At 31.9% G+C, this 25,664-nt stretch overlaps 1 protein-coding gene across 1 annotated transcript; it reads left to right on the plus strand.

Annotated features, from left to right (window-relative positions):
• The first annotated feature begins 1,282 nt into the window (after window positions 1-1,282).
• On the plus strand, window positions 1,283-25,552 carry LOC124358158. The gene is made up of 13 exons (XM_046810452.1): window positions 1,283-1,376; window positions 3,449-3,615; window positions 6,403-6,557; window positions 8,151-8,211; window positions 10,492-10,580; window positions 12,237-12,292; window positions 14,869-14,925; window positions 15,407-15,459; window positions 16,120-16,159; window positions 18,024-18,542; window positions 21,862-21,951; window positions 23,027-23,128; window positions 25,523-25,552. The coding sequence occupies exons 2-13, from the start codon at window positions 3,470-3,472 to the stop codon at window positions 25,550-25,552; spliced, it is 1,398 nt and encodes a 465-aa protein (XP_046666408.1). The 5' UTR covers window positions 1,283-1,376; window positions 3,449-3,469.
• The last annotated feature ends 112 nt before the right edge of the window (window positions 25,553-25,664 follow it).

Raw genomic sequence — 25,664 nt, forward strand, 5'->3', positions numbered from 1 at the left:
CTTTTAAAAAGTAAGTAATCTGAAGTGCCTGGAAAACCATTGACCTGTAACTCCTAGTAAGGAAATAGTTGATACTTGTCTACTATAATAAAACTGGACAAAAGAGGAGAGCAGCTAATCGCCTGTGCATAAACAATGACAAAGTAAAGAATTTATATTTTTATTACACCACCTATGTCAAAGAGGGATTTGAATGTATGAATTTCTTAGATCTAAATATCCAGTCAGACTTAACATAAAAGTGTTATACAAATCAACTGCAAAATAAAAATCTCAATATTTTATAAAAGAAAAACCCCTAAAAGCTTGTGAAATCAGAATTTTTTCCTTCGTGAAGAAAGTTGTGGTTACACAGTTCACTCTATTGTATAAACATTATGTTTTATTTCAATTCTTTTATTGTATACTGTTAAGTACGAAAGAAATTTCTAGTAATGCCAATCAAATCGTTATTCTTCAGAAGTCGGCAATAAAAATAATTTGTGTAGGCCTGCTAACTCATAGTAGATCCCTTTTTGTGTGGCTTCGTATTTTAACTTACCTTCCATATTTAAGCTGTTTTATTGAATGTTTTCAAAATATTCAACTCTGTCCACTGTTAAAACATTTGAATTTCTTTACGTGTTTGGCAATTATTCTTTCCATATTAAATGAGGAATCCCATGTTAAGTGAAAATTACGTTCCCACAGAAATAAAAAATACTTATATCTTATATTTCTCAATATAAATTACTACTTACGAACAATATTATTCTAGTCTGTAGTGTTTTAAATCAAGTTCATATTAGTTCTCCTCCGTATACTAATGAATATAGTCTCGGCTCTATAACTGAGAGATCTCGGATTCAAATCCTGGAGAGGTCCAATCAGGAGAAGACATGATAAACAGTGTGTTATGAAATTTATATATTTGATTCTCTACAGAAAATAAATCAAGGCGTATACGATATTAACATTATTCACGTTTCGTTTAAAGGTGCCCTTTGTGTTTTAAAACGAATTGGCTAGCAACTTCAATACGTTTATTTATATAAATAACACTATCAAAATCACTATTATTATATGTAATACATATTTATTAAATTATTTATTTGTATCAGAGCATATTATTTTACACGACAATTAATTGTTTGGTATCTTTAACGATGAGATCGTAGGAAATATTATTTTGTGTAGTGTATAAACTATAACAAACAATGTTTTACTCTGTGTTTTTGAAACGCCGCCTTGGTGCCAAGATACCCGCCAAAACTGCGTCTGCACTCTGTTGTGTCGTTTCTTCTGCTACTGCTAGTAAACAGTGAAGTCAAATAGAATAGTAAAAGTGGATTTGTTAATTGTTTCTTGTAGTTTGTTAGAATAGAGACGTACAAAATGTAAGTAAAATAGCTTACTTTCATTTCTTCAATTGGAAATGTCTCAGTGATTGATATTTCGTTGTTTAGTTGTCTACATCCTTTCAATGTTTGTTTTGATTTCATCTTTTCTAAAAGCAGTTTCATGTCTTGCTTTATTATTCCTAATTAACTTAAGCATTTTAGTATTACATTCCTATAAGTTTCATTATAAAACAGTAATTATTACAGCTTTTAAATCTTTTGCAGGGCTTACAAATCGAGCTAGGCTATATATTGTTTATGTTGAGCTAGGCTGTTTAAATTCTTTATATACAGCATAGTATGCCATGTAACACTATTGACAGATAATGACAGTTTTACTAGTACTGATACCTTTATCTTCAGATAAGGTTATACCTACTTCAATGTTTTACTTTGAATTTTTTTATAAATTTATGGGTGAAATGCTACAAAATTAAAATGACTTCTAATCAAAAAGATTTATTTAAGAAGTTCATATTTAGGTCAATGTCATGAATTCCCACAGTTAGTTGCTCTTACAACTGAAAAATACAAGATTGATGAACTGTTCTAAAACTAGATGTATACAACTCACAATATGTGTTATAGAGTATAGCCTACGATAAAAGTGTCATAGTATTAACTCTTGTGTTCACAAATAAAATTCTTTGCTGTAGGTCTACTCCACAAAAATATTTACAAACATTTTATTTATAAAGAGTATCCACGTTATTTTTTATTGGTTTATAAATGTGTTGTGTGTCAACTAAAGAATTGGGAAGAATAAGAGATAAATTTTCAGATGGATTGTATTAAGTAGTATTTTCTACTGATATAAATAATATTGCATAATCATATAATCAATCGATACTGATTAATTAATTTAAATGATAACTTAATCATCTGTATTGATTGTAAACACATTTTCAGATTGTAAACACAATTTGTTGAGTAACATCATATACATAAAAATTATAGTTTACTTTAGAAAAATAAATAATACTCCATTGAAAGGTAATTAACTGTTTTCCTGGTTTTAAGATTTTTGTTTCATTGTTATGGTTTCCTTATTATTTAAATGAAAACTTTCCTATTAGGCCTACCTGTCTTAATTACAGTTTGTTTTTATGGTTATAGTTGCTGTAGTATAATAAGCAGCCACCACGACAGTCGAATCATTGATATTCATGATTATCTAAAACTAGACTACTGAAACTAAAATGTCAAACTAAATGATGTTATAGGTATTTCAAATTACAGTATAGTTCAGTTTCATATATTGAAAAGCAATAATTTAATGATGAATAAAAAATTATGAATATAAAAGGCTACATGTTTATTTATAAAATGTAGTAAACAAAACAGTGTGACATTTAGTTACTCTTTACTATTTTTAAGGATAAACGTGTCAGACACCTTTTGACACAAATAAACACATTTACATCATCATTGTAATTGTGGCCATTACGTAAGTAAAAATTGTTTCAAAATACATTATCAACACAAAAAATGCTTGTTCATCGCCATTGTTCTTGCTGGTGTTATTACTCACTATGCACATAATTGTACTTTGTTTGAATTAACTTAATTTTAAACAATATTTTTATTCTGTAGATTCATTTATAAGCACCCTGTATTATAAAAATCTACTTTTTCATTACTATGTGAGAGAAAGATGGTGAAAATATTTAATAAAATTCACTACATCCTGTGTGAAGCCTTTGATTCTATTTGTTACACAAGATATAACTGATCCAATGCTATAAATTGAGACACGTCGATCGATTTTTGCTGTAACTTAATTGTATCTGTGGCTTGCTATCAGACGAAGATATACAGCGCAAGCGTGGGACACCGACCATAGCACTGTAGCAACGGAATTTCAAAACTGTACTTATTTAAAAAATGCGCCTTGTACAATCAAAAGTGTGTAACTAGTACAATACCCCTGTGTCTGAATGTGTGCACCTAATATGAATTTAGCCATTGTCAGAACCAGAGTGATAAGGGAACGAAAATCAAATTGACATAATATTTTATTTGATTAAAGTTCAAAATATAAAAAAATGTATCACAAATTTGCTTTTCAGACATTTTGGGGGTGCTTTAAGATGGACTGGAAAATTGCTAGAACTTTGAGAAACGCACCTTACCAGGATGAATTCAAATACCTGTTTTTACTCCCTGATATTAAAAATATCAAGAAGAAAAAGGAAAAAATTATCAAAGTACACCTGCCATCCCTGGGAGTGTTGTGGTATGTATCATTAAAATAAAGTAATTTAGATAAGATTGTTTTACCTTTATTCCTCTGAGAAATTTTACCTTTTGATTTTTGTTTCATGTAGACAATTTCAAACATCAATTTTATTGCTTTGCTTTGCCTTATTATGTAGGATTGTCTTATTCTATATGTATTCTTATAGCAAATCTAATTCACTTTCACTTTTCTTAATGTATATATGTTACTAAAAGATTTTTTCATTCAAACATCCATTAAACATTCTTTTTAATATGGAAAAAAACCTAAATGACATTTGTACTACACAAAGATAGATATGGTAAAATACCTTTAAAATCAAATCTTTTAACGGTTTTAATTGTTTTTACATAAAAGCTCAAGTTTTGTTTTGCTAGTTCTAAAAAATAATTAATAAAGAAAAAGCAGATTGATGCAATATTGTTGTGTAGTTTGAAAACATTTTAGGGTGGCAAACGAATGTCTTCAGATTCTCTTCTAAGGATTTGATGAGTAAATATATTTTTATTCAAATAAATAAAATCGGCACTTTTACTAAACTAGTTTGCTGTTTTGATTATTCAAGTAAAGAAAAACTACATACAATTCAAATTATGATTATTTTTAGTGTTGAATTAAAAAAAACTATCTTTATATTACAAAATCTGTTTTAGCATGGACTACCAAAGCAGTTTTATTCAACTTCAATGCTGTAACAAAAGCATTGCAGTACTATACTTCTTTTTAATGGTGTTTTAGTCCTTTGCCTGGAAAAAATGTATTGGTTTGAGTTATTTTTTGTGACTTTTTCACATATCCTGATAACAAAATGTTGGTACCTTAGTTCACATATTAATCTACATCCAGAAAGGCTTTGTCACTTTAAATATACTTTGCATAATGTCAGGGAAATGGGCCCTAAAACTCTGTCATCACAACTAATTCATTTATTTATCTCATTTCAAAATGGATTCAATTGGAACTTGATTTTGAGTATCCTTAAGCAAAATGAAAAGAAATTGAAATTAAAATGTGCAGGCAGTTGTGGTCAATTATGAAAAAATTGATAAACTGGAACAGAACATCTTTTTTAAATCGCTAGTACTTTATCAATAGTTGCCAGTGTTTTTGGCAGTAACAAAAACTTAAGTCTAAAGTGCAAAGTATTATGGGATGATTACTTCCCATAATATAACAACTAACTAACTTCTAACAAACTATGAAACTTTAGACTTCTCAACTATCAATTCTTCAAATAGTTCAAAATTCATAATTAGAGTAAATTGCTTCAATTAATATAATTTATCTTGTTTAAAAAACAACAGAAAAATGTTTTTAGTTGGTATCTGCTTTTTTCTTCAGTTTTTCAATTTTAAAACATAAATTTTATCATGAAAAAAGTATAGTTTCAACTGTCATGGCAGTCAACACACCACACCGAGTGGAATGCCCGTTCTCAAACTATTGCGTTTCCGTTGTACATTTAACAATGACAAATATGCGTTATCCTTTTAAAACATCCATTGTCAATAATGAGCTTTAAGTAAGCAAAGTATTATTTCCTTTGTCGATCCTGGGTTTGATGTATTGTTATTATTATAAGTAGTAATGTAAAATTGCTGGGCAGTTTTACTCAAGGAAATGTTTCCAGAAATATTCCCAAAATTCACACATTTTCAATAGTATATGGACATTTTTAATTTATGACATGATTAGTAAAAAATATTTTTAAATATATTCTATAGTAAATAATTATATTGATATTATTATTGTAATATTATATTGTTAAATAATAGTTTAATATTATGATTAGACTAAAAAGAACTCAAAAACTTCTTAAGTTCATAAATTAAAACATAATTATGAAATGAAAGAATATATAAAACTAAACGATAAGTAATAAACAAAACTTTATAATATAACAAATGAAAGATAGAAGTTGGAACATAAAAATTACCAAGTTATGAGACAACATAAAATACATATTGAAAGTACAAATAAAAATTAATAATTAATGATACGTAAAACTATAATTTTACAATTTGTTTGATTGAGTAGTAATTTATCTTGTAAATCTCATAACCTAGTTACTGTCATCAACATCCATCAGACTTTCTTCTGCATTATCGCCATTTTTACTGTTTCGTACTAAATTCTCAGCCTTAAAATTGATGCTATTGCAGCCTATCTAAATTTATAACCAGAAGGCTAATTCTTGTATATTTCAGTAATGCTGATGTCGCAGAAACATTTTCTTCTCTTAACCATGAAAATTCACTTTAGAGTAGGATTAAAGATTAATAAAACCAGAAGAGGAACTTATATTAATGTTCAGGAATTTGTTCAAATTCATAAAGTCAATGTTTGTTTTAAGAGGGTGATTTAATTATAAATTTTAAAAGGGTGATTTAATTATAAATTTTATTAGGTAACTTAGGTATATGACAGACTACAATATCTTCATATATAATAGTTGTCAGATAAAGAAGTGAAATTTTGTTGAAATGGGTAAAAGTTGTTGAAGGGTATTATTTAAGGCACATAAATCTGAAATAAAAATTAAAATGTAAAAAACTCCGGGTTTTTTAAAATTTCCATAACATTTCCTTTTTTTTGTGAAGTCATGATGGGCAAAAACATATTCCTGGTAATGTTCTTATTTTTAAAATAATTTCCCACTGAGAATATTACTGGCTCACACCTATGCAACAAAGGCCTATTTCATTTCTAAGTAATCTATCAGTAATGGATGTCAATTTGATAGCAAATATATATTTATGTACAATATTGTTTGATGTGTTTCAGTACAAACTTGAAACACTTCATGGGCATAGGACAAAACATAAAACCCTATGTGTTACGAATCCTTCAGAGACATCCAGGTACTGCTTTGAACGTTCATACCAAAATGCTTTTGGGAATCATCATTGTTCATCACTTCAAGGCCACAGAAGTATTAGGTAAATATGGGCTGATATAATACTGTAGAAATAACAATTGTATTTAGATGTACTATACAACTGTCTCAAATGTTTCCATAATGTTTGGCTGGTCAAAGAATGACAGTTTAGATGTCGATTGAGGGGCTTTGAAACATCCTTTCAGTACACTCAATATCTTGAAAAAATAACAGTTGATTTATGGTATTAATTCTTTAACTTATGTTAGCTCTGTAATGAGACATTTACTGTTTTATAAAAATATTTAATAAAAATAAATAGGCAACAAAATAATAGCTCCCACTGTCTTCTGCTGACTCTAGAATCAGAATAAAGGTTTTAATTATTTATTTCAAAAATTAATATTCAATAAAATATTTACAAAGATCACCAAATTAAACTTGTGATATGGGAAAATTCAGGGTATTTGTTATGCAGGTGACCTTCAACAAGTGTAAGGCCGGTTAATTTGTTTAAATGTAGGTATGAGTTGAAATATTAGGAGTTCAATAGTAATGAGTAGTAATATGAAAGCAATTTCATTAGTCTACCCTTATACCAGTGCACAATACACAGGAGTATATTGTGATGTGTTTCGGTGCGAAGGGTGCGTTATGATCTCATTGCCGCAGAACCTCAGACTACTTAGGGTTGGCTGGAATACATTCCAGGGTTCATGGACTAGTGAGGGAAGTAAGATAGTGGTTCAGAATAGGTGCTGATCAACCAAGAAAATCGTTAATGCATAAATATAATAACTATAGGGTAAGAGAGCAATAAGTCTTCTGTGTGACTATTGTCTACTGTATAGACAAAGTTCGTAATGACTGAATCAAGTTGTGTTTTAATATTCATTGTCAAAACTGTATTCTGAAGGTGTACACTAAAAACTGTGTACACTAAAAAACAGACTCAGCTTTTTGATCAACAAGCTAAACTATTTCTAAAAATAACGTACTTGATAGCCGATCTTTATTGAACTCAAATTTTCAGTAAATAATTAGTACTGATTTAGAACTGATATTAGTGGATTGATATCAAGGGTATTTTTACCAGAGAAGTACCATTGCTTAAAATGCACAATTTTTATTTTCATTTGTATTGTGAATGAAAGCCTATACCAATATCTACTCCATTTAGCTTTTGTATATGTAGCAAACCTTGTAAAATAGTAATTTTACAGGTGGTCATTTTGAGCAATAAAGTGTGCTCATTGAAAAATGGTCTTTGTCATTACAAGATCTGAGTATAGTATTCATTCATTCATGGAGTTTATACTTGATCCACACAATTTTGATTGTTTGTGTTCAAAAATATTTTTTCTTAGCGCCTTTAGTTTTGCCTTCAAAACCCTTGCTGGAATTCTGTGCTGCAACTAAAAGTACCAGAGCGACGCTGTGACACTAACAGCTGTGCCGGAGCATCACGCCAGTCTGCTCAGGATCTACTACACCACTGATATTTAACATTCAAAAATATTTCCATTGGTTTTTATTACATTCTCTGAGTGTAAATCCGGAATATTCTGCATTTGAATCTCATTTAATTATAAAACAATGTATTGTTCTTTCTTTTTAACACATAAAGTGATATTTTTGTTTTATTTTTTTACAGACAAGATTGAGGAGTTAATATGTAGTTCAAATAGTGAAATAATGGCTTTGACAACATTGACGTAAGTAATTCTAGATCTAGAAAATATGTTGTACTTTTTTAAGCAGAGGTAAATTTACAACATTTCATATTAGGGAATTTTTAAAACATATTGACTACGGCAGATATGTACCATAGCTCTCTTATTAGTTGTTACATGTCTCATGCAGCAGTGAAGATGTTAAATACAATCTGAAATTAATGAAAACCATAAATTTTTACAATGCTTTAATATAAAAATCTAAACCTATCTCAGTCTACTTTTCAACACAATTTCTTCAATATTAGGATATGTATCATAACGTACAGTCACCTTTTTTAAGCCATTGTCATCAAAAATCTGTCACATGATCATTCCTAATAACAGAAATGGTTTGTCATAATTGTTATTGTCATGATGTTGAACTAAATGCTTTATCAAGCTCACGATTATAGGATAGCCACTCGTAATAGAACAGGGCACAATATGGAATGATCAGGTTTTCATTAAGAATTTTAATAAGTTACAGATCTCTTATATCCACATAGTCAATGAAAAATCGCCTTGAAATGGATTTTAATGATTTGTGGTGTATACAAATTACCAAACTTGTTATAATTATTATACTGTGTAAAATATAATAAATTCATGTGATAATATATAGGTTAGTGACATGAATGAAACAGCGTTCCAAACAATCTCAAACATATCTCAAATAACTGTGTTTGTTTTAGCAGCTGACTTAATGGAAAACAAACTGTGGATACGGATGAGCGTAAGTTTTATTGAGTGTATTGTGATCTTGGTCCATCGGCTTGCTAACTGTCTCCTCTTAAGATCGTGTTCCTCTGTAGATCATGCTTGATAGTGATTGTCTTGTTCTAATTTATTGCTATGTAGTGTGTGTTTTTGTAAAGCATAGAAATGTACATTTGGTTAACTGTCTCCTCTTAAGATCGTGTTCCTCTGTAGATAATGCTTGATAGTGATTGTATTGTTCTAATTTATTGCTATGTAGTGTGTGTTTTTGTAAAGCATAGAAATGTACATTTGGTTAACTGTCTCCTCTTAAGATCGTGTTCCTCTGTAGATCATGCTTGATAGTGATTGTATTGTTCTAATTTATTGCTATGTAGTGTGTGTTTTTGTAAAGCATAGAAATGTACATTTGGTTAACTGTCTCCTCTTAAGATCGTATTCCTCTGTAGATCATGCTTGATACTGATTGTCTTGTTCTAATTTATTGCTATGTAGTGTGTGTTTTTGTAAAGCATAGAAATGTACATTTGGTTAACTGTCTCCTCTTAAGATCGTGTTCCTCTGTAGATCATGCTTGATAGTGATTGTCTTGTTCTAATTTATTGCTATGTAGTGTGTGTTTTTGTAAAGCATAGAACTGTACATTTAGCTAACTGTCTCCTCTTAAGATCATGTTCCTCTGTACTGTAGTTCATGCCTGATAGTCATTGTCTTGTTCTAATTTATTGCTATGTAGTGTGTGTTTTTGTAAAGCATAGTAATTTACATTTATATAAATTATATCTCGGCTTGTGCAAGACTCAATATATTTAAAAGTATATATATATATATATATATATATATTAAAAGTGAAAACAACTTTCTACTTCTCATGAGTAATAAAAGTTTGGTTTTTTAACAGAAATTTCATTTTCAGTCACCTTATTATCTTTACTTGATTGGATATTCTCAAAAATGCAACCACAAAACTATAATATCCGTATTGGGTGTTGTTTACTAACCAATTGGGTATGCATCTTAGCATGTTTCTAATATACCCTCTGCATGGAATGGAAGATAACACCTTTTAACCCCTAATCCTGTCTTTCTTGTATAGTTTTAATTCAATGTGATATTCTACTTTGCGTATTTGAAATGTCTTCCTTTGTAACAGTGGACAAATAAAGTTACAAAGTTAGCTTAGAATTGCTTGTCTCAAAAAATGATTAAATTAAATTTCAGATGGTTGTTGTCTCTTTGCTTGTGAACATTAAAATAGTGTAGTGGTAGCACACTCATCCAGCAAGTGAGAGATCTGGGTTCAAGTCCCGCCGGAGTATTGAAATTAAATGAAACTATAGCCATTTATACAAATTTATTGAATGTATATATGAAACTTTATGTATTTAGAGAAATAGTTAGAGTACTGTTTAAAACTTTTGTCATTGCATTTGAAACTTGCAAGAGTGTACTTCTTCGCTTGACAGTTGTGCACACTAAATGAATTAAAAAATACAGTTTTTGGACAATTATTTAATTGTATGTCGGTCATTTAGTTGCTAAATTGTGTTTTGCTCCTTACAGACCACCTCCAAGTCCTCGTAGTTTTACACCTGAGGTAATACCACCGTACTCTTCGGATGATGAATCCTCTCCATCTCCAAGGAAGCAACGTAAGTGGAAATATGACAATGTTATGATTTTAGGTAATAATTTGCTGGAATAAAATCAGTTTTAAACTTGGAACATAGTTGAGCCAAACACAATAAACAGATGTAAGAAAAAATAATGGTTCAATGATCGCAAAAGAAAACCAGTTCATTTAATAAATCTAAAATGATTGTATAGATATTTATGCATTTGTATTTAAAGAAAACAAAATTAATTAACAAAATAAATTGATGTTATGTTAAAGTGAAAATAAGTAGAAATCACTATTTTACATCACTAAACTGTGTTTTGAAACCTAAAGATTATTGTTTTTTTTCTATACATATTAAAGCTCAGTTATGGGTGACATACTATTTATGTACACATTGCTTGTATAAAAAATATAAAAGTTACGTACAGATTGTGTTGACAGTGGAAGCTTTAACTTTCACCATTTTGACAGTAGTCATGTTTCATATTTTGAATAAATAATTTAAACCTTTATGTTAATATATTTGATTTAAATTGTGTTCCAGATATAGATTAATCCTTCATTTAATTTAATTTTATTAAGTTACTTTACAAATGCATTTATTTCATATTTTTAATCATTTACTGAACAATAAATGTTCAACATTGATTTAATCATCTGTAAAAAACTTAGGCCAAAATTTAGCTTGTGGAAGTTTAATATTTAAAATGTTCTTCACATAACACGACTATGGTGGGAAGGACTCATTCAATGCTTATGTTGAGTCTAGCTCCAGTTAACCTTCCTCTTATGTGCAGCATCTGAAATGTGATGCTCTTGCAGACTTGACTCCTGAAATCTGGAATCATGTTCCTTTGAAGGGATCCAATAATAGACAGCGACAAAGAACGAAGAAGCTCAAAACAAACCCTCCCCCGTATTGTTTCGACATCAGAGGCACCCAAACTACAAAACATTTGATCTCTTCAGACAACATTTGATCATCTTGCCAGTGCGACTTGCTATGACCTGGCTGCTTCCGTCCACATTTAACATCAGTGATCAGGTTTGGCTCTACAACCCACAACGGAAGAAGGGCATCTGTCTGAAGCTACGGCCGCCCCGGGAAGGGTCTTACATCATCTGCTGTATTATTAATAGATTTCTGGATTAGAGAATCAGTGTTGGTTTATTTTACTAAAGAACGAAATAATCGAAGAATCCACCATAAAAATATGTTTTTCTATTTTGTAAATTATTCCATTTCTCTTTGAATACATAAAAACGCAAAAAATATCCCGTAAAATAAAGTACAAGTGCTGTGTTAGATGACACAATTTAAAGAAGCTAATGTGTACAATGGTATAACACATATGAAGAGAAAACAAAAGACACTACCAGGATTCATAATGTCTTTCCAACAGTTTAATACCAAACACAAAGCAAGCATTCCAGTTGTCTACGATGATAAAGCACAAAATGCATGCATATATGGTAGTATGCATAGGGAGGTAATTCCACAGCTGGGATACATGCTCATTAAGATCTTAATTTTTTGTTTTTTTTATGCTAAACTTGTGTCTTTCTCTGTGAATTAGTTTATATTATTGATCATTAAATCTATCAGGAGACAAATATTATACCTCTTTTTTGTAGATTATAGACAGTAATTTGAGGAGTGAGTTTAAGTCAGTAATGGTGTGTGCAGGTAAATTTGATGATCCATCAGCAGTGGAAGAACTACTGTTAACTCCGAGGAGACAAGTAAGTGAAACGGACATAAACTTACCTATAAATTATCATTAAACTTCAGTGCTATAAGTTAATTGTTATGTACATGATTTAAACCCTTCGCACGCCACTAATAAATCAATTAACTTTCCTATAACGCCAAGACAAGTAAAACAATTTAGTTTCTTTAGGTTCAAAGCTAACTTTTATTATAACTAAATTTTTTTAAAGCATAGGTGACTATAAATAGTAGGCTAAATTATAAAAGGTGAAAGCAAAAAACTAAAAACGGCATTTTACTTAAAATTAGCGTATTAATTGATAAAAAAAAAAAAAAAAAACTATTTATAAAACTGTTAATTTCAAATAAATTTTACTTTCATTGTAAATCATAATTAAACTGAAAAGGTGTAGGAGATGCAGAACTGACGAGCAGGTGGTGGGAGTTAGACAAAGGGCTCTCTCCTCCCCCTATCGCAGAGTGAAGGTCGTTTATAAATACTTCCTCGGCAACCGCGATAAGCACAGAGCGTGCACCAGGCATTTCAAAGGCCTTTTGTGTACTAAAAATCTACATGAAACATAATCTATAATATCGGATATAACTGTATTTGGCGTTTTTTGTCAAAGTCTACCATTGTAATATATCTGTCTACGACGTAGGAAGGTATAATTCAATATATGTATTGTAAACTTCCATCAGCTTCATATATGTATTTGTTCATGAGTGAAGATGATTTTGTTATATAATGCACAAATAACAACCGTTTTTGCAACTTAGAGTTGCCCATTAAAGTGATTGTTTATCATTACCTTATAACAGAGATCTATGTATATGGATGCATTATTATGTATATAAATGATCTGCCAACCAATATTCCATGTAAGACTATTCTATATATGCAGATGACACTTCTTTTTTAGTTACTGGCAAAGTTTTCCAAGAAGTGGAAGCACAAAGTGACCGAGTGATGGAAATTGCAAACTCGTGGTTTGATGTCAACCATCTTAAAGTCAATGGGGATAAAACTGAAACAATTTGTTTCACATTAAAAAAGTTGCACATAGCAGAGAGCTGTATTAAGCCAGTGAAATTACTTGGAGTAACATTAGATCAAAAACTATCATGGGAAGCTCAAAACTAACTCAGTAATTTCTAAACTATCTAAGGCTTGTTTTCTGTTACGTAAATTACAAAACTGTGTTGGTAGAAATATGTTGCTCTCTTCTTATTTCAGTGACTTTCACTCACACTTACTTTATGCCTCAATGCTCTGGGGTAACAGTAGGGGTGCCAGTCAAGTTTTTGCGTGGCAAAGAAAGGCAGTAAGAATTTTAGCCAATTTGGGTTATCAAGATGATTGTAAACAATGCTTTATTGACTACAATATAATGACTGTTCCTGGCATTTTCATATTTCAAAATGTAATATATGTAAAGGAGAATTTTGAAGACTTTATCTGCTTTGATGAAATTCATGATTATGACACTAGGGGAGCTCGGGATATTGTTGCACCTTCCTCTAGACTTAGGAAAACATTAGTTAGCCATAAATATTTACAAATTAAATGTTTTAAACAAATTACCTCAAACGTTTAGAAGCTTAGAACTACAACCATTTGCAGCTAAACTGTCGAACTGGCTTATAAGTAAGGCATTCTATTCCCTTGAAGAATTTTTTGCTATGAATTGTTTACCTTCCTTAGGCCTGGAATGGAGTTGTTGATTAGTTGTAATTTAATTCATTGTTTCAACTATTTATTTTGTTATGTATTTACTAATACTACAGTTACATTTTTTAAATTGACAAATACACTGTACGAAATTAGTTCAATATATTATATCAGTTAATGACATTCAAATAAACTGAGTAGCCTTATAACATTTTTTATTTATTATATTAGTTATATTGACGTTGTCTATAGCAATTGTAATATTGACAAATGACAATAAAGATATTCTGATTCTGATTCTGATTCTAAAAAATCAGCTGGCGTACAATTAATAATTTTTCAGTGCTAATCTCAAACTTTGTTATATTGTCCTCCTCCATAGACTAATGGTTATAGTCTCGGCTCTCTAACCGAGAGATCACGGGTTCAAATCCCGGGGAGGTCCAATCATGTACTTTGTACTTTAATAAAAAACCAGAGCACTTCGAAGCCGGCATAGCTGATGCTGAGGCTTAAATGAGAAAAAAAAAAACTGTGTTATTGTTAAGGAAATGCAAAAAACACAGTCTTTTAGATATTTTAACTTGGACAGTATTACTTTTTTGAGTTACTATGTAATAAAAATTAAATAAAACGTGTGTCATTTTTGTTGACAAAAAGAATTGTTTATCGCATTGAATTGTTTTATAGAACATTGTACATCGTTATAAGCCAAAAAATAGAGGCAACAGGGATAATCCAAAATTATTATCATTCATTGCATTATTTTTAAAATAACTAAAGCATGTGGACCAAAAACTATTGTAAATTTCATTTCACGTCCATCTTGTCTACCTCTGAGTTTCAAAGAATAAGAGGAGAAAAAGTGGCTTATATGATTATAGAGTGAGTTTTGGAGTCTGATAACATTAAAGAGAGACTATGGTTTTGTTGCAGAGATTACGAAGACTCCCAAGACGGCTGGATCCAGTCAGCATCACAATGTCTGACGATGTGAGTAGTAAAGTATTTTTTATGTTTAATTTAATTAGTTTTCGCCTATTTACCCCCACCCCTCCACCACTTGATTCTCAGTCACAGTTATGTACACTTTGTTCATGCTTACTTTCATCTCTTATGTTTATTCTTCAACGAGAATGCTATCAGAAATAGGAGGCCAAATATATGTCTGTATAGACCCAAATTCAGCAATTGATGGTTAACACTTATTTATCCTAAAACTGTCATTGAACTCAAGTTGTTTGCATTTTGATATAACATGTACAATGTTGTGGATAAAGTTTTACCTAATGCATGCTTGAATGTTCTACTGGAAGAGTTGTTTGATTTCAGCCAGGAGAGATTTTTTAACAGTTTTGAACTGCCATTTGGGTTTTAATTTTCTGTGGCAAAAGTACAAGTTTTAATAGAAGAATAGGATGGTCACTGAAAGTGGCCAATATTGGGTTTCTGTTTAATTCTGATTTTATTTCAGGATTCAAGCATCTGCTCTCAAGACGTACATTACCTGAGAGATCTCTTTACAACGTAAGTTGCCGTGTTTATTATTACGGGTTGTTAGTATCTAAAATAAATTTCTCAATATGTTTCCTTAATAATTGTCAATAGAAGTCTACAAACTTTTCATGATTTTTTACTGATAAATTGGATAGTCTTATGCAAGAAGAAAATAACATAAATAAAAAACCTTTTGTTCTTATTAGTATTGCAAAGTCGATCTATACAGTGATCAAGACATTTATTTAAAAAAAAAAACAATGTTTAATTCCGTTCAAATAAAGGGCTTACATTTTCATTATGGAAACATGTTAACTAAGAAGTTCTTATAATTTATTTACATTTTATAGTATACCTATTATTTTAATCACAGTCAATATTACTTTTACATAATATATTAAAATACCTTATAGGTTTTTGACTAAACCTAAAAAAAAAGATTGAGAGTGTTCCTCTTATTGTAAAGATGTGATATACATAATTATATAATAGGAATAAAATGTAAAAAGGTGTGGATTTGAGGAGATCTAAGAAAGCAATGTTCTATGGGCATAAAAATGAATTTTTTCAAGTAGAAGAGTAATCTTGGTTGTGTTGACAGTATAATCTAATTTAAATAACTTGGAAACATTATTTAGTGTGTAAACAAACTTTTTTTACTTGTTTATATAATCAGGTTATTTCTTCTAGGATCACAGAGTTTGATGATTATCAGAGGATTGATGAGGAGGTATGAACTACTTTTCCTTATTACTTGATATATTTTTTAAATATTATTAATTAATTAAGTAATGATATTGGCATTTATATTGGCCATATTTGGGAAATGTTTCACAAATAATCTTTTTAATAAATGACTCTAAAGTTAATCATGTTAAAAATATACTAAAAAAAAAGATTTTAGAAAAAACAAGTTGTATATATATATACACACAACATACACATGAAAATATTATTGCTAATCTAAGAACAGTTTCTCTTGTTGATTGGATGGAATACAAATCTTGCTTCAAATAAAGCATAGGTGATTAGTCCAGTATTGGCATCTCAATCAAACCTTCACTTTTGCTACATTTCCAAACAAAATAAAATTTACAGAAATAAAATCCGTATTCAAGAGCACAACTAGACCAATCGATGGTTTTTTATTTAGGATATTAGTTCAACATATTTTCAGCGGGAATGATGGCCTTAAAATATTGCTTGATCATACTCCCTGGAAGAAGCAGTGTACCAGTTTTAAGAGAGACTGAAAGACTTTTTTGTAAATCTGTAATCTGTTATGTTTTTTACTATAGTCACAGAGTATCTGGATCACTTCAGGTTCCATTTAATCCAGATAAACGAGGTTTTTCTCTACTACTTATCCAACTTCCCCACCAATGCTCGGCACTCGCCCGATCGCTCTATCCCCTGACCTGGCCACTGCCACTGCGCGGCTAACCTCACACCAAAACGCAAGCTCCATGGATACGTCTATGTCTACATTAGTCTCTTCAATTAATATTTTTACACTTAGATTGCGACACATGTATAGGCCTACACACAAAAATACAACATAGTAATAGAATAGATAAGTAGCTGCAGTAAATAAAACGGTATGAGTGAGACACAATCCACATTGCTGATAAAAACAGAGACGAGGAGATGTTTGCTCCACTCCCCACCACTGGAGGGGGGTCCCCTCCTGCATGTGGCTGCTCAGACATTTTTTTTTTTTGTTCTCTTAGGACAAGAAGCTTATAAATTGCACTTTAGTCCTGTAAGAACTTTTGCACTGCTTCCGGAGTGACAGGATATTCAGGATGGGTAAGGTTAGAGAGTAGGGGCCGCCTCCTATCGAGATCCATGAGGAAGAATAAGGGCACTACATCTCAAAGTCATGTCCCCCCGGAAGAAGAAGGGGAGGCCAGCTTTGAACCAGCCTCTCCAGTCAAAATAGGCAGGGGGTAGCATACCCTTGGTGAGGATAGCAAGAATCTCTGAGGTTAGGGAATAAACCCCACCAACTCCAACAGTCATCTCCCACAGTAGACCTATCGAATTGCCGACAAACCCCAGAATCTCAACATATGTGGTTAGTGAACATTCTGGAAATATATCAACAAGCTCCTGGACATCCATAAGGTTGCCCAGATTGAAGTGACACATCGGTTTTTGCTGTGCCCAATGGTGGGTTCAACTGGAAGGTATAAATCAGCCAGAAAAGTGATCCCTGCTGGGATTGCTCAGACATTTGCTTCTGTGCAGATTTCTTTGTGAGCGGGTTATTTATTATATGTAAAAGAATTAGCCTAATATCAGTTGTTGATTTTGATTAACTTTAAATGCCATTTTCTATTCTGTTGTTATGAATCCCATACTTTTATTTACTCATTTTTAATTAAAATTTTGTTTGGTTTTACAACTGTATTCATTATTTAAATTTTATGTTACAGTTTTTATCATCCTTACTTTTGGTTTTAACTTTGTGTGGCCATCCATGCAATTAAATAGGTTGTATAGTTGTTTTAATTTTTTTAAATTTTCATCCATATGATGTTGTCAAAGCATTTGTATGTGTTGTGATACTAAATGAATCAATGTTGCTGCAGGATTTGTTGAAATTCCCTGGTTCACCAAGCAATGCACACAATAAAGTACAGTACCAGTTGTCTTCGCCTGTCAACAAAGATACCCCATGCCAATTATTGACTGAGAACTTGCTCACGTCCGGACCTTCAGATGTGGAGTTGATGGGACTGTGTGAGAACGAATTCAACAGGTGTTTTGAGAAAAGGGTGGCGAGATCTCCAGTCCTGCTGGTGTCAGATATACCCCTCGTTCCTCGATTGTCTCCCCTCACCCACACTGTGAGTGACATAACTCATCCTAAACCTCTTTCCTTAGCACCTCCAGTTGTGGCTGAAGAGCCAGGTCTCATCTCCCCAACCATTCATTTTCCAGTACTCGCTGGATCACATGTTACGTTAGATCCTCTTTTGCCATCCTTTCCTGTCCTCTCTGACTTGCCTGAGGAGATGTCTTTGCCACCTTCACAACAATGGGGCATCAGACGACCTCTGAGTGACGTACCGGTTGAACCAGAAAGTCCACAACAAAAACGCAGGAAGGTATTGAATTTTAAGTACATTGCCAATTTTAAGTAAAATTACAAACTTCTTAACTTAACATGTTTGCCGCATTGTTAAATTTAACAATGTTTCTCATATTACAATGTGAGCCACACCGGTAACTAATACAGGTGTGCTATTTCAATCTGATATGGTTCACGGGTGACTCATCAGAACAGTGTTCTTTGGTATCTGTAAGTATAGTGTAGGTCAGCGCTAGAGCGCTCTAGGTGAAATTGGCAGAACTACCAGATTGTATTTTTTTTAAGGCTGGAGTGCAATCATGTACGTTGTGTACTTTTAACTGTCATGAGTAACCCTTGACTCGTGCTGTACACTACTTATATTCAGTTATTTGTTTGGAAATAAACTGCATATAAGCTCGAAGACATTAAAAACGTAAAGATTTACTTTGTGGCCTGGAAGCTGATGCAGTAATAAAGCAGACAATGGCAGCAGCTGAAATACGCACACTATTTATATTCAGTTAGTTGTAAGGAAATGAACTTTATATAAGTTCCAAGAAACTAGAAACATATACTCTGTGACCTGTGTAATAATGTAGCAGAAAAATCAGTTGAAATCAGCATGTTACAAGGGATAGAACTGCACATATCGGGGAGTCATGGATGACTTATGCTGCACACAAAATATAACTGTAAGTAAAGTAGGTCACGTGCGCCATGAGTCATCCGTGATTCACATGCAATATTACACTTTATTGTAATAATTATAAAAATATATTTCTCCCCATTTCAATCTTTATTTAAATTGGTAAAAAGCTGTTAAACATATGTTTAGTAAAATAGAGTAGCTTTGGTGAAATTCGTTAGGTTCCCATTGAGGGTTCTACAATGAGTCATCGGTTCAGTCACCAGTGAACTATGTGGCAGTGAACTTGTTAACTGAGGATTATAATTGCACATTAACAATAATGAAAATAACACCCAATATTGTTCAGGTATTCCTCTGATTGTATTTATTTATATGCTCTTTACAGAAATGTTTTAAACTAAAGAAAATTACTTTGTATGCGTCAGAATATTTATACTGAGTTATAATTTTGTGTAATTATACAGATTTTAATTTATTATTCTTTGTTTTTTTTTAGTGTTGTTAGTATCTTGACTACCAAAACACTATTATAAATTTACTTTTAAGTAAAATAAGCAATAAAGTTAGATATAACAGTAGTCCTTCCAGCTCAGCCGGAAGAAGTAGATAGATTTCGTGGAAACTGAAATATTATTAATTTATTCTTATGAGGTAACAAATTTTTTAGTAAATATTATAAGCATTCCAAGACGCTTTTTTTGTTTTTTCTCTAGGTTCACAAATAACAGAGTTATGAATTTTTTTAAAGTTTGAACAGCTGCTTTAATGGAATGAAACAAAATAACAAGCTGGCCAACAAACAGCCAAAATATATAAAATCAGTTATTTTTATATTGTTTAATTTTGTTTGGGTACTTTTATAACAGTTATATATTATGTAGCCTAATATGGTTTTGTGCTCTGGAAGTCATGTTCAGTTAAGTTGTGTAGAAGGAATTTTCTATAAGTACTGCCATGAGGACAAATGCAATAGGCTGTGATTTTGTAAACTAAAATTTACCTAAAAATCAAACATGGAAGTCAAATTGTAGATATAAAACAGATTAGCATTATGTTAAGGTCAAGCTGACCAATAGGGGTTGACAATGTAAGAAAGACTAGAAATTCTTGCTTTCCTATTTGCCTAGACACACAACCGTTACTCGTGAAGCCTTAGTGTGGGCTAGACCTGGACTCAACTCCAGCAAGATTTAAAATTAGCAATTTATTACTTGAGAGTAGTTCAAATTTATACTGTCTGTTTGTCAGTAAATTTTCTGCAGACCTTTTGCACTATGGTCATCTACAGTTGTACCAACTGTAAGCGAAAAAATATTGTTTTTTTAAGTAGTTGTACTCATAAAAGGCCTGTGCCTTTTGTTTTGCTACTTGCACTGGTTATTTTATTCTGAAAATTGCAGCCTGCTCTATTTCACAATATTACTATGAAAATTGTCAGGCATCATGATCTTCCAGACACTAGAAGCTCCCTGAGTTCAGAAGCTATTAGTGGCGATGAGCTTTCTATGGCAGGGTGCTGCTAGAGGTGGATGTTCCTGTAGGCTGAGAGTTCTCAGGCATCGTGATCTTCCAAACACCAGAAGCTCCCTGAGGTCAGGAGCCATTAGTGGTCATGAGCTTTCTATGGCAGGGTGCTGCTAGAGGTGGATGTTCCTGTAGGCTGAGAGTTCTCAGGCATCGTGATCTTCCAAACACCAGAAGCTCCCTGAGGTCAGAAGCCATTAGTGGTCATGAGCTTTGTATGGCAGGGTGCTGCTAGAGGTGGATGTTCCTGTAGGCTGAGAGTTCTCAAGCATCGTGATCTTCCAAACACCAGAAGCTCCCTGAGGTCAGAAGCCATTAGTGGTCATGAGCTTTGTATGGCAGGGTGCTGCTAGAGGTGGATGTTCCTGTAGGCTGAAAGTTCTCAGGCATCGCGATCTTCCAAACGCTAGAAGCTACCTGAGATCAGGAGCTTTCAGAGTTAATACAATTTACATTCTAGAAAAATTTCAGAACCAAGTGGTTTAGTGCCCATAATGTTCAATAAAACAGGTATGAATATTTGCAATAGAATTCTACCTGAATCTTGTGGCCAATAACCAAAAGGTATTGTGTAATGTTTAATCTGTTATCATTATGTTTGTAAACAGATGTTTTTTTAAACATTAATGAAGTGACATATTAATAATATAGATGGATTTTTGTTTTAATATTAGGTTTTTAGACAAAAAAAGTTGTTTTTATGTATTTAAGATATGTTTGGTGACTATATTTCAAAACAAATATAAAATGATGTACTAGTATTTATTCAAGCAATCTATTTGGGAACACATTTTTTTAATATATACACATAATAAATGCAGTGCATAAACTTGTTCTAAATATACAGATTTTTTTACAAGACAGCCACTTAAGCTGAAATACATAATTAATTGTAATTGTTCACAGGATATTGTGTCTTTCAAAACAAATTTTCTCCTTAAAGTAAAATCCTGTAGGCATTCTGGATGATTCAAGTTTAAATAAGTAGATTTCATTATACCATTAGTACCAAAGACACACTTTTGTGTGTTAGATACAGCTGAAAAAAAGACTTGTCTGTCTTGTTTATGTACTGTGAATTTATTTTTGTAATAACATGGACTACATGTAAAACTTTTTTTAGATTGGACAGACACAGGAACTAAGACAACTTTCCTATTCTACAAATAATCTTTTTCAGGTTCAAATGTGGTCAAAGAAAGTTCGGACAGGGCGTAGAGAAATTGGAGCAAGAGTACTGGCGGATAATCCAATTGGGATCCTTGATTTTGTGAGTAATTTATTTTTAGTATGTGTGTGCTATATTAAAGTACTTTTACATTTAATTTCAAATTGGCTTGTAAACTGTTGGTATTAGCTTTGCTTGTATTAGTTACATAAGAGATAACTCATCCAATGCTATAAATTGAGGGACTAGAGGGCATCTGCCACTTGTCAAAAGACCACTGGAAGTCAGTTTCCAGAGTACTGTTAAAAAACCTTTGTCGTCGCTTCTACAACCATTTCGATGGAGTTGAACTGATGTCCTTTGAGCTCCCTTTTCATTTGCGGAAACAAGAAAAAGTCTGGAACACCCACGATTAATCGCTAATGATAATGTTGAGAAATTCTTCATCTTCCTGAATGCAGTCCAAAATTTCTTGTAAACTTTCCACACACAACAGTTTTTGTTCTTTGCTCAAGACTTTCGGCACCTGTTTCATGCACACTTTCCTCAATGTTACAATGGTGTGGATGGTTTCTGTCCAAAACTGTTTTCACTTTGGCCACCTGAGCATTGGTTCGAACGGTCGGTGTGTGTCCGTAATGTACAAGCTCCTAGCCTTCCTTAAACATTTTGTACGACTCAAAAAGTCTTAAGGCTTAAGGCATCATTCCCATAAACCTGTTTATCGAGTTCAAGGGTCTTGGACGCGGATTTCCCAAGTTTGAAGCAACACTTTACAGCATAGCTTTGCTAGACGGTCCGCTCCATGTTGGTGCGATAACACCATAATAATCACACATAATAAAAATCCACATCCTATCTCAACGCACGCCCACAGATGACTAAATTAAAGTGAGCCTGAGTGGTTGGGGACTCTTCTATCGAGGCCAACTATTCAGACACCCCCATCTACCACTCTGTTGAGGGTACGGCAGCCCAGACCCGATAATTATTACTAAACAGATCCTGTAACTAAATTAATCCCTCGGATATCAGCACACCTCGACTGTGTAAATGATTTATCTCCTGTGTGACTTGTACAATCAAAGTTACGTGGTGCAGCTCTAGCATCTGACCTCATGGAATAATTACATAGGATACTTGTCCTTCATACTATAATTGTAATTTTGTCTTACAGACAAGAAACCCTGATTTAATAGAGAGAGTCAGACCTCCTATAATAAGATGTCCCCCAAGAAGAGACAACAGAACCAGAAGGTGGTTGACACAAGACCTAAATGTAAGTCAGTCTTATTTAAAACTAAAATATGGCTTGTAATCTTTTAGGTATTTGAGAAACCAATAAATTTTTTCAGGTGTTTCATGATTCAAAAATATACTTCTAAATCCCCCCCCCCCACCCCCCCCCCCCCCCACCCCCCCCCCCCCCCACCCCCCCCCCCCCCCACCCCCCCCCCCCCCCACCCCCCCCCCCCCCCACCCCCCCCATTCAGTTTAACACAAAAAATAAATTGTAGGAGTAAACGAGATTGATATAGGATTTTTTATGTTTTATCTATTAAAATTATTACAAATTTTTTTACATTTCTTAACATCTTAAGGGGATTCCCTACTGAAACTATTGGTTTTCTTAAAAAAAAGAAACATTATTAATAATATTATGATATGTAGTTTTTGGAGTTCATTTGCTTGTAGAATAATGTTTACCAGTGTTCAAATTAACAAAAAAATATACACATACATACTTCTCAACTTTTTGAGTTAAAAAAACCATGGGACTTTGAATTTATTATAACTTCTAACTACTGAATCAATTTTAGTGCTTGATATTTCATATTGAAGTGCATCAAAATAACCAACTTTTTCTGCATACTCAAGTTTATTTTTTAAATAGTTTACAAGTTTAAAAGCTTTACAAAAATATGATTTTAAAATTATCTTTTAAAATACACTTGTATTTAACTTACATGCACAAAAAGTTGCATTATATTATAAATAATGTGAGGTAAAGGTTTCATTGCTGTATTTATAATAGTTAAAAAGTCATTAAAACTTTTCTGTGAAAAACAATCAAAATTTAAAAGTTGTGTGAATCAGCGTTTGAAGTTTACACTAGTAAATTAGTAGCTATAAAGGAAAATAACTTACCCTACAGGTACTTGTAGTTAGTGAATTGGTATATTTATATATTGAAGACATATGTAGGCCAAGTAATTCATTAACAGAAAACAGAACAGGACATATTTGTAATGTTATTACTTTAACCCTCCGAGCGTCCATCATATTTTATGAAGTGCACACCTGTTTTGTGAGGTTTTAAAGGCTCTCCTTGTAAAATCTATAATAAATCTAAATATTAACTTAAATATAAAGTGTTATATACCATTTTTTCTGCAAAGAACTGAGCTTTCAGACTGTATAACTATAAAGTTAGAAAAATAATCCTCTTACCTTAGAAGTAAAGAAATTAAAATAAAAAAAAAAATAAAAAAATAAAAAACTTTTCAAAAAAGTATGGACATGTATTTGAAATATTAAATATACTGAAAATTCAGAATAGCCAAATTATGGGGAGTTTCGTCCTGAAGACAGAAATGTATAATGTTAAATAGTTTATATATTTATTTTATACATATTTTTATGAAAAAGTGCACATTTGACAATCTTCCTAATTGCAGTAGTTACATAACACATTGATATAACAATATTCTTAGTCTTTTGCTATCGAAGTGTTATATATTTTTCACATACAAATCAGAGAATTCATATTCATTACAATCTAATTTTATTTTATATATATATTATATATATATATATATGAGACAGCTTCTAAAAGTATACTTTGAAGAAAATAAAGAGAAATTTTTTACAAAACATATAAGATATTGAAATATAGCACAAAAAGTCACAATAACACACACACAAAACAATTAGTAACTATATAACTACGAATTGATAACTATATAGCAAAGAAAACAGCACAAAATACACTGTAAATGGTGAAATTTACACTTTTGTATCTTAGCAACAACCAATAAGGCATATACGCTTCACTGGAAATAACAGCTAATGAAAACGATGTAGACTAATGTTCAATACAGACTACGAGAAATCCAAAGACCACTAAACACAAAGGAAATTTCACGAGCTTTCGAACTGTATAGGTTATACGGCGATTTGACCGGTATTGGCGTCGTAAAATGAATTTAAAGACATGAATGTTCATAGTCGAAATTTTCGACGATGAACGTTTAGTGAAAGTCCGAGTCGTCGAAAATATCGACGATGGACGCTCGGAGGGTTAAAATATCTATGGTAAATTAAATTAAACCTACATTTTTACTCCAACTTCTGACAACTTTCTCTTTGTTTCTTTGAAATTGTACTGTTTTATTTCTCTTTACGTTCACCATTTTACTCTCTAAAATACTGAATATTACTATAACCTCAAAACTAGTCCAACTGAGAAAATTTGTAAACAAACAAAACAAACAGCTGACAAATGACATCAATATATTGTTTGTAAAAAAAGATTATTATGTTTCTGTCTGTTTCAAAGATGAAAAAGAGGGTAAAGTATGTAGCATAACTATATAAAAATAGATGTTGAGTACATTTTGCTTTCTAACAGGAAGGAGCAAAGTTCAATAATAATTAGTGAATGTTGCATCAGAGGCACAGGCTGCAGTCTGGTTATGGCTGACTGCCCCAAAAGCATGCTCCGCTTTAAATTTTGTTCCACAACAGTACAAAGAGATATTATGCCATGTTTTTATGATTCCTTATAAATCATAAAACAAGGAAAAATACCCAAA

Source organism: Homalodisca vitripennis, chromosome 3, assembly GCF_021130785.1.
Source record: "Homalodisca vitripennis isolate AUS2020 chromosome 3, UT_GWSS_2.1, whole genome shotgun sequence".
Classification (NCBI taxonomy): domain Eukaryota; kingdom Metazoa; phylum Arthropoda; class Insecta; order Hemiptera; family Cicadellidae; genus Homalodisca; species Homalodisca vitripennis.